Here is a 14,804-nt window from a genome sequence, read left to right as displayed (position 1 = left end):
GTTACACCTCTTGGCGTGGCAGTTTCTTAAATCTCCCCCCTTGCGTATGTCCACCCAGCAGTGTGAATGGGGTCGCCACAGGTGGGTCACGTGGGGTAAAGTGTGGGGCTCGCACCTCTTCCAAGACGTCTGACCAGCGTGGAAAAGCCGGCCAAACACCCTCTATAGGGGTTCCCGAGAGCTCCCTCCAGTGGACGCTTCTCCGCCAGCAGTGGCGGGAGCAGGGAATTTGAGGGCTGCGCCTTTGCCTTTTAAAGAAGACGATTGAGGTGTTCCCGCTCGTGATAGACAGCCTTGTAGGACCGAGTTGCTGAAAGTTCGGAGTTCGCCTGCTCGTGACGAGTTTTGTCAAATGCGCACGTGCATCCGCTGTGCCGCCGCTGCCGCCGCTGCTGCTGCTGCTGCTGCTGCTACGTGCGTCTGTCTAGGGGTCTGGCGGTTCTCCAGGAGCTCCAGGTGCTGATGGCCTTCAGGGTGAAAGGGTGAGCACCGACAGCGCTCGACACTCACACACGAAGACAACGTTCCCCCATATATCCTTAACCAGACTGTTGGGGCAAGTGCTGCTAGCAAGCGCCTATGAAGGTCGAAACGGCACACGAGGGAGTGGGTGGGCAGCACCGCGCCTGGCCGCCTTTGTTTCCCAAGTAGCGTTGTTTACTACACACTGCACCAGGTACTCATTTGAGGCTGAGTCAACCTAGGGGAGGCTCAGGACCGGTTCAGATAATCGTCGCTGATGTTGGCCATGAGCGGGAATCGAATTTGGCTGGCCAGGTTCATAGTGCAACATGCTAACCGTTATGCTGACGCTCCCCACAGAGGTTGAGCAGTTCGGATCCAGTGGCCGCCCCGGTTATCACTGTGTGTCTAACTACCGCAGTAATAATACTGAGGGCTGCTTCATGGTGGACGTTAAAGTTCCTTTGATGTTATCTGTAAGAGTAGGCCATTGCGTGCCGATGTCATGGTCCAAATTACCAGAAGATGTCCTCATTTTGGATCACACACAGCGACCATTGCAGCCTAATGTGACACCTGTGCAGGTTGCTGCTGGAAAAGGCTTTCCTGGTAAACCAGCGTAATGATAATAATAACAACAATAAACACACGGAATCACACAAACACCCACAAACGCACTTGTAACAACAACAACAGCAGCTGCCGTTCGCCACCGATTGGCGGCGACATCACGACGACGCCTGTGCCACGTGAAGTGTCGAAGGCTCGCGGACAGGAGGTCACTGGACAGACCCAGCAGTGTAGCAACGGTGTCGTGGGTTCGGAGGCACCAGACACCTTCGGCGTGAAATCGTTTGGTTGAATGGTGAGGAAGCTTCCGTGTGCGCGTGCGTGCGTTCCGGCAGGGCGCTGGTGGGGAGGTTGGGCCTGGAGGCCCCGTTGGGCCCAAGGGAGAGTCTGGAGAGCCCGGCATCTCTGGCTCAGCAGGCATCCCCGGCGCCAGGGTGAGTGAGTCCGTGCCGAGCCAGCGCGAGCGCCGCTGCCTCGCGCCCTCCCACGTCTCGCGGCTAGGGGAGACCTCATCGCCGTAGCTCGTCTGGCACCCTCTCCACACCGCAAGAAGGCCTGGGTTTAATTCCAGACTCGGGTGCCTTTCTGTGTGGAGTGTGCATGTTCTCCCTCTGTTGTACGTGCCTTTCGTCCGGGTTCTCCGGTTTCCTCCCAAAAAATAAACCATGCAACGTAACTCGTGTTGGCCATCTTCTTGGTTCTTTCGGTAAAGTCACGTAGAATGGAAATAATAAAATAAAAAAAATAAAACTTACTATTATTTTATTTTTTCCATTCTACGTGACTTTACCGAAAGAACCAAGAAGATGAATCCCTGCAGTCACGAAAGCTTTCAATCGAAATTTAGTATTGGCCAATCATCCCGATGCCACAACAACTTACAAATAACTCAGTAGGGATTACAAATAGCAACCACAACATCGCCCTCCTACTGCGGAACCTTGGCAGGGCCCTCCTGATAAAGAATCTTGAGACTCGGTGACGCTTTCCAGGGTAAACAAGTGTAATATATCGATAAATAATTACGAAACATGACCCATCAAGTGCTTACCTGAAAAGTTTTAGATTTCAGACGATTTTTTATTTGTCAATCACTTGACAGGATGTCATTTCGTAGGCTCATTGCCAGAACATGTGAACTATTATACGTGCGTTGTTGACATTGTGCTTATACACGCATTCCTGTTCGATTTCTTACGCTGGCTGTAATGGCGCGAGGTGACGCGCGCGATTTGTTTGAGCTAACACATCGGATGTCTCCCACGCGGATGTCTCTCACAGGGTCTGACCGGCAGCCCAGGAAACCCCGGGCAAGATGGGAAGACAGGACCCGCGGTGAGCTGAATGGAGGGATGCTGAGCACTCACAGGCGGCCCTCGCCCCGAGACAGTGCCGCACGCGCCCCTGGCAACGAGGCGACGCAGGCTCTCACCGGAGCCTAGCTTGCACTTGGAGATTCACGGAACGTTCCGAATGGCCATTTGTCGCCAGATACCACGGTGTGACCGCACCGCGATCTTTTTAGTCTTAGCAGTCCCCACGTTTGTACCTCACTTGGCCGCCCAGGTCAACATGGCACCCCTGAGCAGCTGCGATGCGTCCTTGTGATAGAGGCGAGCCATTCCAGCGAGCATAAGCTGCGTGCACTGGAGACACTCTCTCCCTCTCATCGCCTATAGAGTTATTTGGCAAAGCTGCTGCGGACACAGAGGATCCGCCACCCTCTTCGCCACGGAACGGCTCGCGTGAGATTCTGACGAAAGCTGCGGGTGTGACGCGGGGTGCCGTAACGTCCCCCCCCCTCCCCTCCCGTGTGTGCCGCGCGCAGGGCCCCGTCGGTGGTGACGGCAGCCCAGGCTCCTCCGGTCCCCCTGGACCACGTGGCCAGCCTGGAGTCATGGGCTTCCCTGGAGGCCGTGGCTCTCCGGTGAGTCGCACGCCGCACACGGCGGTCTCTCGGGGCTCGGGGAGACGTCACTTTGATTCCGGCTCCTTCCGCCGTGGTCGTCGTGCACGCCCGCAGGGGCCCAAGGGCCGAGGTTTGGGGTTTCCGTTGCCTCTTGGGTTCCACAGTGGCTGCACAGGCCTCACACCTCTGGTGGTCTGCAGTTTTTGAGAAATAACTTGTTCTTGTGATAAAACTAGGCACGTTATAATAATGACAAATTCTTAAGTGCCATAACATGGCACGCCATTACAAGGATGGTATGTCGTGATCAGTTTAAACCCAAGAACCATTTTCATTGCCCGGGTGCTCCTTTCTCCGTGCGCGCCCTCTTCTGAGTCGCTCGAGTTTCGGTGTTCCCACCGAGGAGCCTCACTTTTGGGCCTCTTCTTGGGCCCAAGAGATGTACTCATTAAGTGTAAATTATTGCGTGAGCATTCAAATCTGTGGCTGACCAGCCTGATGTTTTGCCGTATCCGTGAAGGTGTGTGCGATGTACGGTTGCATGTGTCAGCATGGCGTGTGTTGCCATCCATGTGTTTTGACGGTGTGTTGTTCTTCGTGCACGTGCAGGGAGACGGAGGGAAGTCGGGAGAGCGTGGAGATGTGGGCCCAGCCGGTGGCGTGGTAAGCTTCTCTCTCCTCGCACCCAGAGCCCCGAGCCGCATTGTCCGCAACCGCCCTAACGGAATGAACGCCGCCGGCGTGGACGAGCAGGGGGTTGAGAAGCTAGTTTTGGTCTCCGTGTCACGCGCTGGCGGACGCTCCTACTTGACCCACTCAGCAGTACTGGTCCCCGGGTTCCAATCAGGGCAGTGATCTGGATTAAGTTGGTCCTGAGGTGTAATGTCTCGTTGTAACTCGGTCACCTGTTACACAAATCATATCTCGTTTCCTAACTGCAGTAAAACACTTGGCGCTGTGCACCTGATTTGCTCTCATAGAAAGGATTGTTGCTTCAATAAGAGTCCGATAACCTATTTAGATTCAAATTGCATTCTTAAAGGTGATCTGCGCATATCGGCTGTTGGGTGAAATGACTCCCAGCCGTTTCCAGATAACGTAACGAGCGCTTAGCTCTGTCGACTTTTCACGTTCGCTAAGAATTGTGACCGGCGACGATGGCGGAGGTGAGGCCTGTTCAATCTGACGCGCCGCTCCGCTCCTCCCCCCTGACACAGGGACACCCTGGCAAGAACGGAGACACCGGCGCCCCCGGCCCTGCCGGACCAGCTGTGAGTCCGGCTGCACCGCACGCAGAGTGAACGCACGCACCACACGCAACGCACGCACCACTCGCAATGCAACCACACGCACCGCACGCACCAATCGCAATGCAACCGCACGCAACGCAACCACACGCACCGCACGCACCGCAACCGCCAATCGACACCACGTGACAGGTGTGTGACGCGAGTGGTGTGACAGGTGTGTGACGCGCGTGGTGTGACAGGTGTGTGACGCGCGTGGTGTGACAGGTGTGTGACGTACATGGTGTGATGCGTGGTATGACTGGTGCGTAACTGCGCGGTGTGACGCGCGGTGTGACACGTGGTATGACTGGTGTGTGACTGCGTGGTGTGACACGCGGTGTGACACGCGGCGTGACGCGCGTGTGTGACGTGCGGCGTGTGACGCGCGTGGTCTGTGTGTCTCCAGGGAGCTTCCGGCGAGAAGGGAGAGCAGGGAGCGGCAGGTGGCCCCGGGTTCCAGGTACAGCAGCGTGTCAATGTTTACCTTCAACAAAACATCCAATTCATATTCCCTGCGAGGTCGCCGTTATTTACGTGACATTTTTATTTGCAATGTGAACGATCCACAAGACAATAACATCTAAATTCAGAATGTATACTGGCACCACCCTGGTGCCAGGATGGTGCCGGTGTGGCGTGCACGATGCTCACTCCGTGTTGTGTGCTCCCGCAGGGTTTGCCCGGCATGGCTGGAGCTCACGGAGAGGCTGGGTCGCCAGGAGAGAAGGTAACGTTCCTCATCGAGGCCCTCGCCAGGCAGTCGCACTTCAGTGTTCTTGTCAGGCCTGTGACATAAGAACTAAAGAATAATCATAACTCAGTTTGCCACAACTGTTCACAGCATCGGAGTGTTTTAGTCGAGTGAAGCGGCGTTTGTCGAGCGTTGTGAGCACATCGCACCGTGGACTTGAACGGGCTGTGGGAGCTCGCAGCATTGGCGGCTGAGCGTTTGACGAGGACGCTTTACGATCACCCGTCTGAGTCGAACGCTTGAGATTCGCAAACAGAGCGATGCTGTTATTGATGAACGAAATTCATTCCACTCTGGTTGTCAGTGAATACAAAGTTTACCAGTTGTGTAGAATATCTTCAGGATATCTTCAGTTAATTGAATAATTTTACTGTGATCCTCTTCCCATCAAAACTTCGCAAGAGGATGGTGTCCACACGACACCACGATGCACACTGTCATGTTCAGCTGTACATGTACAGCACTGCTCGATCTTTTATTTGGTTCTGCCCACAAGTACAATGATGCGATTGTTGTACTGCTCTCTGTTGGCCACCGCACAATCCAGCTACGTCATCGTATTCAACTCAATCTATTCTAAGTTTGCAATCCAACCCGACCAGCCCCAGTTCAACACCAACGCAGCATCAATAAGACCTCGGCTGCATTAACAGCATGGGCTAGCGGTGATCACGTGAACATCCTCCGACCAACAGTCGATCAGAACTCGCCCGGAGGCCGAGCTCTTCTGCCCTCTGCACTGCCAAAACACCGACGCCGGGTGGAACGTGAACGCTCGCTCACCCGCACGGCGAGGCGGGAGCACTGTGTGAGCCAGGGCGAGACCCGAATCGGGACGTTCGGGTGTGAGCGGATCTCGGAGTAAACGCCGTGCCGTGTTTTCCCAGGGAACCCCCGGTGAGTCTGGAGGAGCCGGGCCGTCTGGATCTAGGGTAAGGAGCCCTGACTGCACCGACGCACGGCTACCGTGCGGCATCGTGCAGCACGCAGAGTACACACTCAGTGTGCAGCATCGCACAACACGCAGCGTACACACTCAGCGTGCAGCATCGCACAACACGCAGCGTACACACTCAGCGTGCAGCATCGCACAGCACGCAGCGTACACACTCAGCGTGCAGCATCGCACAGCACGCAGCGTACACACTCAGCGGGCAGCATCGCACAGCACGCAGCGTACACACTCAGCGTGCAGCATCGCACAGCACGCAGCGTACACACTCAGCGTGCAGCACATGCTGGGCGTGATAACTCTACAATAACTATCGGGTTAGCCACGGGAGTTCTCGTGCTGTCACGATCTCTACGGCCCTCGAGGTCGAGCACAGCGCTCGCTCGCTCGGCGTGGTGATGGCGTCCCTCCCGTCGGTGCCTCCGTGGCCCCCGCGTTCCGAACCGTGCAATCCACTCCCGGCGTGAGCGAGATTCTTTCTCAAACTCACGACCTGCGGTGAATAAGAATCAACTCGTCAACAGCCGACGCTTTCTCTCTCGCCATGGTGCCGTCGGCAATATGACATTGCTGATGATATTTAGGCCAAAGACCGGGCCTCATGCCGGTCTCTGCTCGGCAATGTCGCATCTATAGAGAACGCAGAGACTGTTTTGGTCGAGAATCTTTGCGAGCAGTTTGAATGGCGCCAGTGGAGATGGTAGCGCCCCTTGCCGTGACTCACTGAGCGACCGCTTGTGCTGTGGCTGCAGGGCGAGCGTGGATCTGCGGGACAGAGGGGAGAGGGTGGGCCTTCTGGCCCCACCGGCGCCACTGGAGCCCCTGGATCCCCCGGAAACGATGGAGCCAAGGTGAGGCCACCAGCCGCGCCAGCAGCCGCAGTAGCGGCAGCAGCAGCGGTTTCACACAATCACCCCCACCCACTTGATAATAACAGTCATCATAATTATTGAGTACGTTTGGTATTGGTGCCGTTGCAAGGCTATCACGAAGGAAGGCACTGCTGCGGTTCGCAGACGCAGTCCGCGGAAGTGTCGCAGTGGGGGCGATGTTTCCGCGTGTGATTCCAATCGCGTCATTTGCGGTGTGATTTTTGAATTTGAAAAAAAATTGGACCGTGACGCCGGCACACAATGACGGACCTTTAACGTGTCGTGTGAAGGTCGAAGGTGCGAAGGATGTTACGGCTAATACACTAGCAGTAATATCCATGGCAGTCGGCCGGTTTACAACCGCGAGCCTCTGCGACAAGCGAGGAACACGCTCCAGCCGGCCCGCGTCACCGCCCCAGCCACGATAGCAGCCACAGCAACTCGGCAGCGCTCCCTGCTCTGGCCAGTATAGTTTAAACCTACACGAGGCCCCGAGCCTTTTCAAGGATACAAGCCTAAAGTTCACTACCTGGGGTGGTGGGAACCTCGGCACCGAGGAGACAAACGTGGCCGGGCAGAGTGCCGTCGGCGCGCCACGCCGTGCGCGTGCCGCGCCGGCAGTGACGGCCGCTGCTCGCCGTGCCCGCCGCGCGTGCCCCAAGAGTTCACGCTTCCCGTTCGTGTTTGCGTGTGTCCGGTGCGTATGTGCAGGGATCCACGGGCCCGTCCGGGCCTCCCGGAGGCCCCGGAGCCCCTGGTGTGCAGGGCATGCCCGGTGAGGGCGGATCGAACGGAATGCCGGGACCCAAGGGAAACCGCGTGAGTCTCCCGCGCGTGCACGAGAGACGCGCGCTCCGCATTTGGGGGCATCCGCCTCAACCCCGCGGAGGGGCGCCCGCGGGGCGAGGCCCGGGGCACACGCCGTGTGCGTGTGTGACGTGTGTGCGTGTGTGGCGTGTGTGCGTGTGTGGCGTGTGTGCGCGTGTGTGCGTGTGCGTGTGTGTTCGTCCCTGCCCTGATAATCGGTGGGCATCGTGCTGCTGTTGAAGATGGCACCATGTACGCAGAGCGGCTGTTGTTGAGGCCAGTTACTGGCCCCGTGAACACGGCGCTTTGAGAACGGTTGCCTTTTGCCACGAGGAAAGAGAGTGCCGTGCCACTCGTGAAATAGAAACACGCGAGGGAAAGAGGGAGCAGAGGCGCGCTCGGGCACCCCGCTGCATCGAAGCCAACGCTGCACGGCCACGTGCTTTGGAAACCGCAGCAAAGAACCTGACCACAACTCTAACCACAAAAAAATCTGGTTTTAGCTCTGGACTATTAAGAAAAGATGTCAAAACGTAACGTTTTCTTCAGTGCTTATATATATGAACTACAAAGAGCTAGGAGAGTTACATGCTCTTACCCTGTAGTTCTATACGTTTCTAATAATTTATTCTGCAAGTGTGACATGTAATATGTGCCGTACTCATTACTGGCATTGCCTCCCTCAGCATCGCTGTGCTTGTACGCATTCGAGATCGCTTGAACGTACACATTTGCATGTGTCTGCGTGTGCGTAGACACGAGCGTGTGTGTGTGTGTGTAATGTGCTTACGTATCTCTGTGTGTGTGCGTGCGTGTATCTGTATGTATTTATCTGTGTATCTGTAAGTATTGATCTGTGTGCGTGTCTGTGCGTGCGTGTATCTGTAAGTTTAAATCTGTGTATCTGTAAGTTTAAATCTGTGTATCTGTAAGTATTGATCTGTGTATCTTTAAGTATTGATCTGTGTATCTGTAAGTATTGATCTGTGTGCGTGTCTGTGCGTGCGTGACAGGGCGAGCCTGGCCCCAGTGGCGCTGATGGCGGCCCAGGGAAAGACGGCCCCCGGGTAAGCGCTGCGCCGCCTCGTTTCACGTGGCCTCCACATGGCGCGCACACGAGGCTCTCCTGTTCCCTCCTGCACGTGGCATTAACTGGCATCTGCTGTCTTCCAGGGTCTGACCGGTCCCATTGGTTCCCCCGGAGCAGCTGGGCCAAGTGGGGAGAGGGTGAGTGCGTGTGCGCGTGCGTGTGTGCGTGTGCTCGTGCGTATGTGCGTGTGCGCGTGCGTATGTGTGTGTGCTCGTGCGTGTGTGCGTGTGCTCGTGCGTATGTGCGTGTGTGCGTGAGCACAGTGTGGACTTAAAGTCATCACTCGCCACGGCTCTCTGGTGTCGTGCAAAAAAAATAACTCGATTCATTTTTGAGACTTAAAAAAAATAAAAATCCTCACCATCCCACAAGCACAGCTGACTATAACATCACCAGGTACGGAGTTCCACACTGTGAAATCAACTCGGCTCGTGATTGGCCGAGATGAGATTAGACTCTGGGGACAAAGAGCGCCATCGGGGATCTGATTGGAGGAAGGGAGCCGAGTGGCTCGTGAGGTCCGGAGCACTCACGCCCGGGCATTGACGCAGCACCGCTGAGCGTAGGTTCGTATCCCAGCGGCAATCTGTGATGAATGCCTCTCCTTAGGGACAGCAAGTTCACAGTCTCAGCCTGGTCACCAATCACGGAATAAAACCATTACATTTGCTCTTTTCATTAATTCAGTCCATCCCAGCTCTGAGATGTGCACATACAGTCCCAATACTGTACAATGTACGTGATTACTGATCCTGCGATTTAGTCTTCATGGCGTATATTCCAGCGTTGTTGTCCAGAGTTGGGTGAGACCGACCAATGTGACTCGCAAGTAGTTCTGCGGCGTCTTCTTCCAAGCTCACCCCACGACGATCTCAGGATGCTCTGCCGTTGGGAGGGGCTCCGGCGCCGCGAGTGGCCGTGTTGACGCCGCCTTCCCGTTCTCTTCCCCGCAGGGAGAGGGGGGCCCCGGGGGTCCCGCCGGTCCCATCGGCGGCCGTGGATCTCCCGTGAGTGCGCCGCACCGCCACTGATCGACGGTCGCGTGGCGAAAACAACGAACGGCCACAAGCACAGCACGCGCCCAGCACCACAGCGGCACGCTCGTGCACGCGACCGCACGCGCGCTCGCGCACGCTTCCACGCGCGCTCACACGTGATGTCGTCTCGCGTGGTGTTCCGCAGGGTGAGCGCGGAGAGGGAGGCCCCAGCGGTCCATCTGGCTTCGCCGGTCCCTCCGTGAGTCCACGCACGGCCGCACGCGCGCACCAACGCCGCCCCGCAAGTCTGAGTTTGAACGCTCAGTCGCCGGGGTTGCACGGCACCGAGGCTGCTGGGTACAGGAGGTCGTTGTGTTCATCAGCAGTGGTTGACTCTACGTAGTGCACAGAAAGTCCACAGTATTGGAACCCGACAGATGTATCGTTAGCGTTTGGTGGCACACTCACACTCGTGGTGGCAGAGACGATCGACGGAGTGGCAGCCAAATGAGAGAACTCACCAGAGAGGACGCCCAGCGAGGAGGAGACGGAGCGATGGGAGTCGCTCCGTGTGCAGATGGATTGTTGCATCGCAGGGCCATGGGAGGTGGTGACAGCTTCGGGAGGCCATGATGCAGCAGGGAGTAGATCACGGCTAAAGATGAGTATTAGTTTCAATGATCTTGCCACTACGGGACCTTCAAGATCTTCCGCATAATTAAGATAAAAATACAATGCCCCTTTTTTCCAGCTTTTGTTTCTGACTTTACGTTGAGTCAAAATCGTAGAGAAGTAGCTGACACCGCCTCAACAGGGACTGCTCAGCCACACTGCTCAGTTACTCTCCTGCTGTTGGCTCACGAGCTTGAGATTCGGATGCCGGGGGTTTGAAAACAAGCTCAAGAGGCAGCGCCGAGCGTCATCAATGAAATGACTCTCGGGCACACAAGTCATTTGTGAGTGATCTGCGAGTGATTTGTGAGTGATCTCTGATTGGTGAGTGATCTGTGAATGCGCCTGCCATCCACGGCAGTGACGGCAGTGTGCCGGGTAGATTAGTCAATGGGGTTTAGACTGCCCACACATTCACGACGAATCACGGTGCCATGTGCGGCATGAGCAGTGCGTCGGATAGCATATCATGCACAGCACTGCTATGCTGCGTTTAATGCCGCCAATTGAACATTAAACTGTCCTTATTTAAAGTGCGATTGGGAATCGTAGCGCGCAATAAAGCGTATTGAGCCATTCTAATTCACGTTCAGGGTCCTTGCGGTCAAGGTAAATACACCCAAGACTCAAAGAGGTTCTTGTTGTGCAGGCGACAACTCCGAAAATCCTTGTCCCAGCCACAGCATTATGATATCAAACTGGACAGGAGAATGTTCCTATCAGGTGATACTCTCCAGGATTGCGTTCACAGCTGCCATGCTGGTTTCTCCTGTGGGAGTGAAACGACTCCCGTTGGTTGTGCTCACGCAGCGGCTGTACAAGACGAACGTCGTATTAGTATCACATCACATCCGTTCCGTACATCTGACGCACGTGCTCCGAGCATGCACCCGCTCGTCCCCGCCCCGCGCGTTCGCGGAGCTAACCGCGCTCCGCCCCGCGTGCGAACCTCTCCCCAGGGTCTGGACGGACTGCCCGGTGGCAAGGGAGAGCCGGGAGAGACCGGAGCCCGCGGAGAGTCGGGGGCGGCCGGCCCAGGCGGCCCCGCAGGAGGCGCCGGTTCCGCGGTAAGAGGCGCGGAACGGAGCGCGGCGGTGGCGGCGTCGCTCGCCGGCTTGTCGGGGCCCCACGCCAATTACGACAGGCGAGAGTGCGGCTGTCTCTGTGGCTGAGTGTCGTTCTGCGTGTCCCCCCGCAGGGTCCTGCCGGACCAGCCGGTCCCAAGGGCGATCGCGGTCCTTCTGGCCCAGGGGTGAGAACCTCCTCCTCCCTTGTACCCGCACACAGCTCCTCATCACCCTCGACATGGCTCCTCACCCCCCCCCCCCCCGTCTCGACCTCCCACTCCTCGACCCTCCTCCTGCTCTGCCTTCGCAACCTCGAGAGAGGAAGAAAGCAGTTGCATTTATTATACTGCTCTTCCAGTCGGTGGCTTGTCTTCATTTGTATGTTTTCTGTAAGTGCAGTAGCGATTAGCAATGAGGTGTGTGGTTGTTTACCGGCGTGCCTGTGTGCCTGTGTGTGTGTGTGTGCAGGGTGTATCTGGATTCCCCGGCGCTGCCGGTCGCGTGGGCGCTGCTGGCCCCGTTGTGAGTAGCCGAGCCACTCCCTCGCAGTGATCCCACTCGGCGTGACGTCGCCCTCACTGGCAGAGGCGGCGCAGGGGGGGAAGTGACATTATTGCGATGTCGGTGGACGGATGCAGTGGGTAGATTTGGGATGCATACATTGGGACATCTGAGTGCTGCACTGATGTCTCCACCTGTTCAGGAGCACACCTGCGGACTCCTGCGGTAGCATCCCTGACGCACTCGTTACAGGACGGCGCTCCTTCACAAAGTGCCGCCCTCTATCGAACATTTACTCGAAAGCTCTTTACCACGTGGCCGCTGAAACCCAAGCTTCTAGCCCACACACTAATGTGGATTGAATGGACATCAACTAAGACTGCAGCAGTCTTTAGTGGAGGGATGCTTCTTGTTGAATCGGAGAGCAGTTTGCAATTTCACGTTCCTCGATGTAACCGGTATTGGCCAAACATCTCAAAGTTGAAATATTATTCTCAAATAACTCAATTGGCATCACACGTAACAATATCGCCCCCTACTGCAGACACTGAGACTCGGCGAAGCTTTCCTGGGTAAACAAATAACAACAAATAACAACGAGCTGTCTTCAGGAGCCTCAGCGCCATGCAGATGACAGCAGGAGCCACGGAGGGCGCTGCGAGCAGTACTGATGCTGCCGCCTCTGTGCAGGGAAACCCCGGGCCACCCGGCCCCTCCGGCCCCGATGGCAAGGAGGGCACCAAGGGCCCTCGCGGAGAGACCGGGCCCCCAGGAAGCACGGGAGCGCCAGGCCCTGCAGGAGTCACAGGCCCCTCGGGCGAGAAGGGAGCGCCCGGAGACGACGGCTCCGTGGTGAGTGCCGCCCTGGAGCGGCCCGCTCCGCGCGGCTCTCCGTCGTCACGGCGACGCTCACGGAAAACCGCATCGACACACCACGCGACGAACCTGCAATCAAGTCCGTGGCCACACTGCATCGGAAGAATGCTTCAGGGCCGCTCACGTCGTTTACGTTAATCGTTAATCACGTGCACTTTGTTTTACTCTTAAATCATCCGTCGCTCCTCGACGCGCCAAATAGCGAAGTGTGCGCTGTGAGGAATGAAGCCGGCAGAACCACCGCGCATCAGTGTGCCGACGCGCAAAGCGCTGGCACGCGTGCGTGATTGTGCATAATCTGTGTGCGTGTGTGTGCGCGCGCACGTAGGGAGCGGAAGGTTCCCCCGGCCCCTCGGGATTGGCTGGTAGCCGTGGTGTCGTGGGTCTGCCCGGACAGCGTGGAGAGAGGGGATTCAATGGCCCTGCTGGTCCCGCGGTGAGTGCCGGTCACCGCACCTACAGTGCCGTCCGCACGCAGCAAGTCGACGCTCTCGCGTAGGGAGCGGCGGATGACCCCCACCAGGCCGTGTCATTCGTACACACAGCTCCTTCCTCTCCTTCACCAGTCGACGTTGATCCAGCCTCGTAGAACCCCTTGTCTTGCTCTCCCAGCCGTGCGTTCACATGACTTCATTGCCAATTATAAACTTGCTTTAGCCACAAGGGGAAGTTACTGAAAGGCACTCTTGTGATGATCAGGTGGTATGTGACCAATGTGACATCATGACCCACGGCCATGGCAACTCAGCACTTGCTTAAACTGTAGCACTTTAGATGATTTTCCCCATGGTGTGATCGTAAACCTCATTGGCAAGTTACTGAGCTGTGGATATTCAGGGACGCCAAGAACATGGATCATACTTACAAGGCTATTCCACATTTAAACTCTGCACAACTGACATTTAACCATCGAATGTGATGCGGCAAAGGCTCCGAATGAGATTCCCATTGTGAATTCCGTTGTAAATTCCTTGCAAGGTCATGTCCGTGGTGTGAATACATGTTATGACCGTTATTACCTAAGCTTGCTTCACTTTGCAGTTACCACACAACAAAATAATTTCAGACGCCCTGTGGAAACTCTCAGGGTTAATCCCTTTCAATGTGATTAAGTGATTATTTGACTTGTTAGGAAGTATCACTATAGTGGTTATGACAGTGTACCTGAACCAGTTCTTGGCAATGCCCAAATTGATTCAGTGCCAAGTGAGTGGACGGTGCGGTGTAAACACCGCACCGTAAACACCGCACCGTCAAGCGGCGCTGGGGCCTGGTGCTGGCCACAGCGCCCTGCCGTGCGCCACGCGGGCCTTGCCGCCGCAGTGTGCCTCACCTCGAGTCTCAATGGGGCGGGGGGGGGGGGTTCTCCGCATGCCCTGGTGACATCATCCCCATTATGGTGGGGAATGGCATTTGCGGTGCGTCGTGGGTGCTTGTGTGTGTGTGTGTGCGTGCGTGGTTAGCGCTATGCTGCGCTACGAAGCCGGCGACCCGAGTTCGATTCTCGCTCATGGCCAACACCGGTGACAATTATCTGAACCGGTCTTGGGCCTCCCCTAGGTCGACTCAGCCTCAAATGAGTACCCGGTGCCTTCGTAGGTGCTACTCGCTAACAGCACTTGCCCAAACTGTCTGTTAAGGCTATACGGGGGATATTTGTCTTTGTGCGTGTGTGCAGGGAGAGTCTGGCAAGCAAGGTACCGTCGGCCCGAGCGGAGAGAGGGGGTCAGCCGGTCCCGCCGGTGCCATGGGCTCCGCAGGATCCCCCGGTGACAGTGGCCGTGACGTGAGTGTTCCCAGCATAGGCCGAGCGAGCCGGGGTCAAGCAGTGTCACGGGGGTCAAACGGTGTTATCGGGGACAAACGGTGTCACCGGGGTCAAACGGTGTCACCAGGGTCAAACGGTATCACCGGGGTCAAACGGTGTCACCAGGGTCAAAAGGTGTCACCAGGGTCAAAAGGTGTCACCGGGTCAAACGGTATCACCGGGGTCAAACGGTGTCACCAGG

General features: G+C 56.6%; 1 protein-coding gene across 1 annotated transcript in view; it reads left to right on the top strand.

The window, feature by feature from the left end:
* LOC144934637 (uncharacterized) overlaps positions 1–14,804 on the top strand; it is a 43,187-nt gene that overhangs the window by 19,514 nt on the left and 8,869 nt on the right. Inside the window, exons 18-38 of the mRNA XM_078860664.1 lie at positions 429–482; positions 1,368–1,466; positions 2,314–2,367; positions 2,861–2,959; positions 3,551–3,604; positions 4,159–4,212; positions 4,637–4,690; positions 4,904–4,957; positions 5,869–5,913; positions 6,686–6,784; positions 7,517–7,624; positions 8,626–8,679; positions 8,786–8,839; positions 9,656–9,709; positions 9,885–9,938; positions 11,311–11,418; positions 11,550–11,603; positions 11,887–11,940; positions 12,610–12,771; positions 13,124–13,231; positions 14,474–14,581. Of these exons, the coding sequence (XP_078716790.1) occupies positions 429–482; positions 1,368–1,466; positions 2,314–2,367; positions 2,861–2,959; positions 3,551–3,604; positions 4,159–4,212; positions 4,637–4,690; positions 4,904–4,957; positions 5,869–5,913; positions 6,686–6,784; positions 7,517–7,624; positions 8,626–8,679; positions 8,786–8,839; positions 9,656–9,709; positions 9,885–9,938; positions 11,311–11,418; positions 11,550–11,603; positions 11,887–11,940; positions 12,610–12,771; positions 13,124–13,231; positions 14,474–14,581 (1,584 nt within the window). The remainder of the gene's footprint in view (positions 1–428; positions 483–1,367; positions 1,467–2,313; positions 2,368–2,860; positions 2,960–3,550; positions 3,605–4,158; positions 4,213–4,636; positions 4,691–4,903; positions 4,958–5,868; positions 5,914–6,685; positions 6,785–7,516; positions 7,625–8,625; positions 8,680–8,785; positions 8,840–9,655; positions 9,710–9,884; positions 9,939–11,310; positions 11,419–11,549; positions 11,604–11,886; positions 11,941–12,609; positions 12,772–13,123; positions 13,232–14,473; positions 14,582–14,804) is intronic.

Source organism: Lampetra fluviatilis, chromosome 10, assembly GCF_964198595.1.
Source record: "Lampetra fluviatilis chromosome 10, kcLamFluv1.1, whole genome shotgun sequence".
NCBI lineage: Eukaryota > Metazoa > Chordata > Hyperoartia > Petromyzontiformes > Petromyzontidae > Lampetra > Lampetra fluviatilis.
This window is presented reverse-complemented; position numbering and strand designations above follow the sequence as displayed.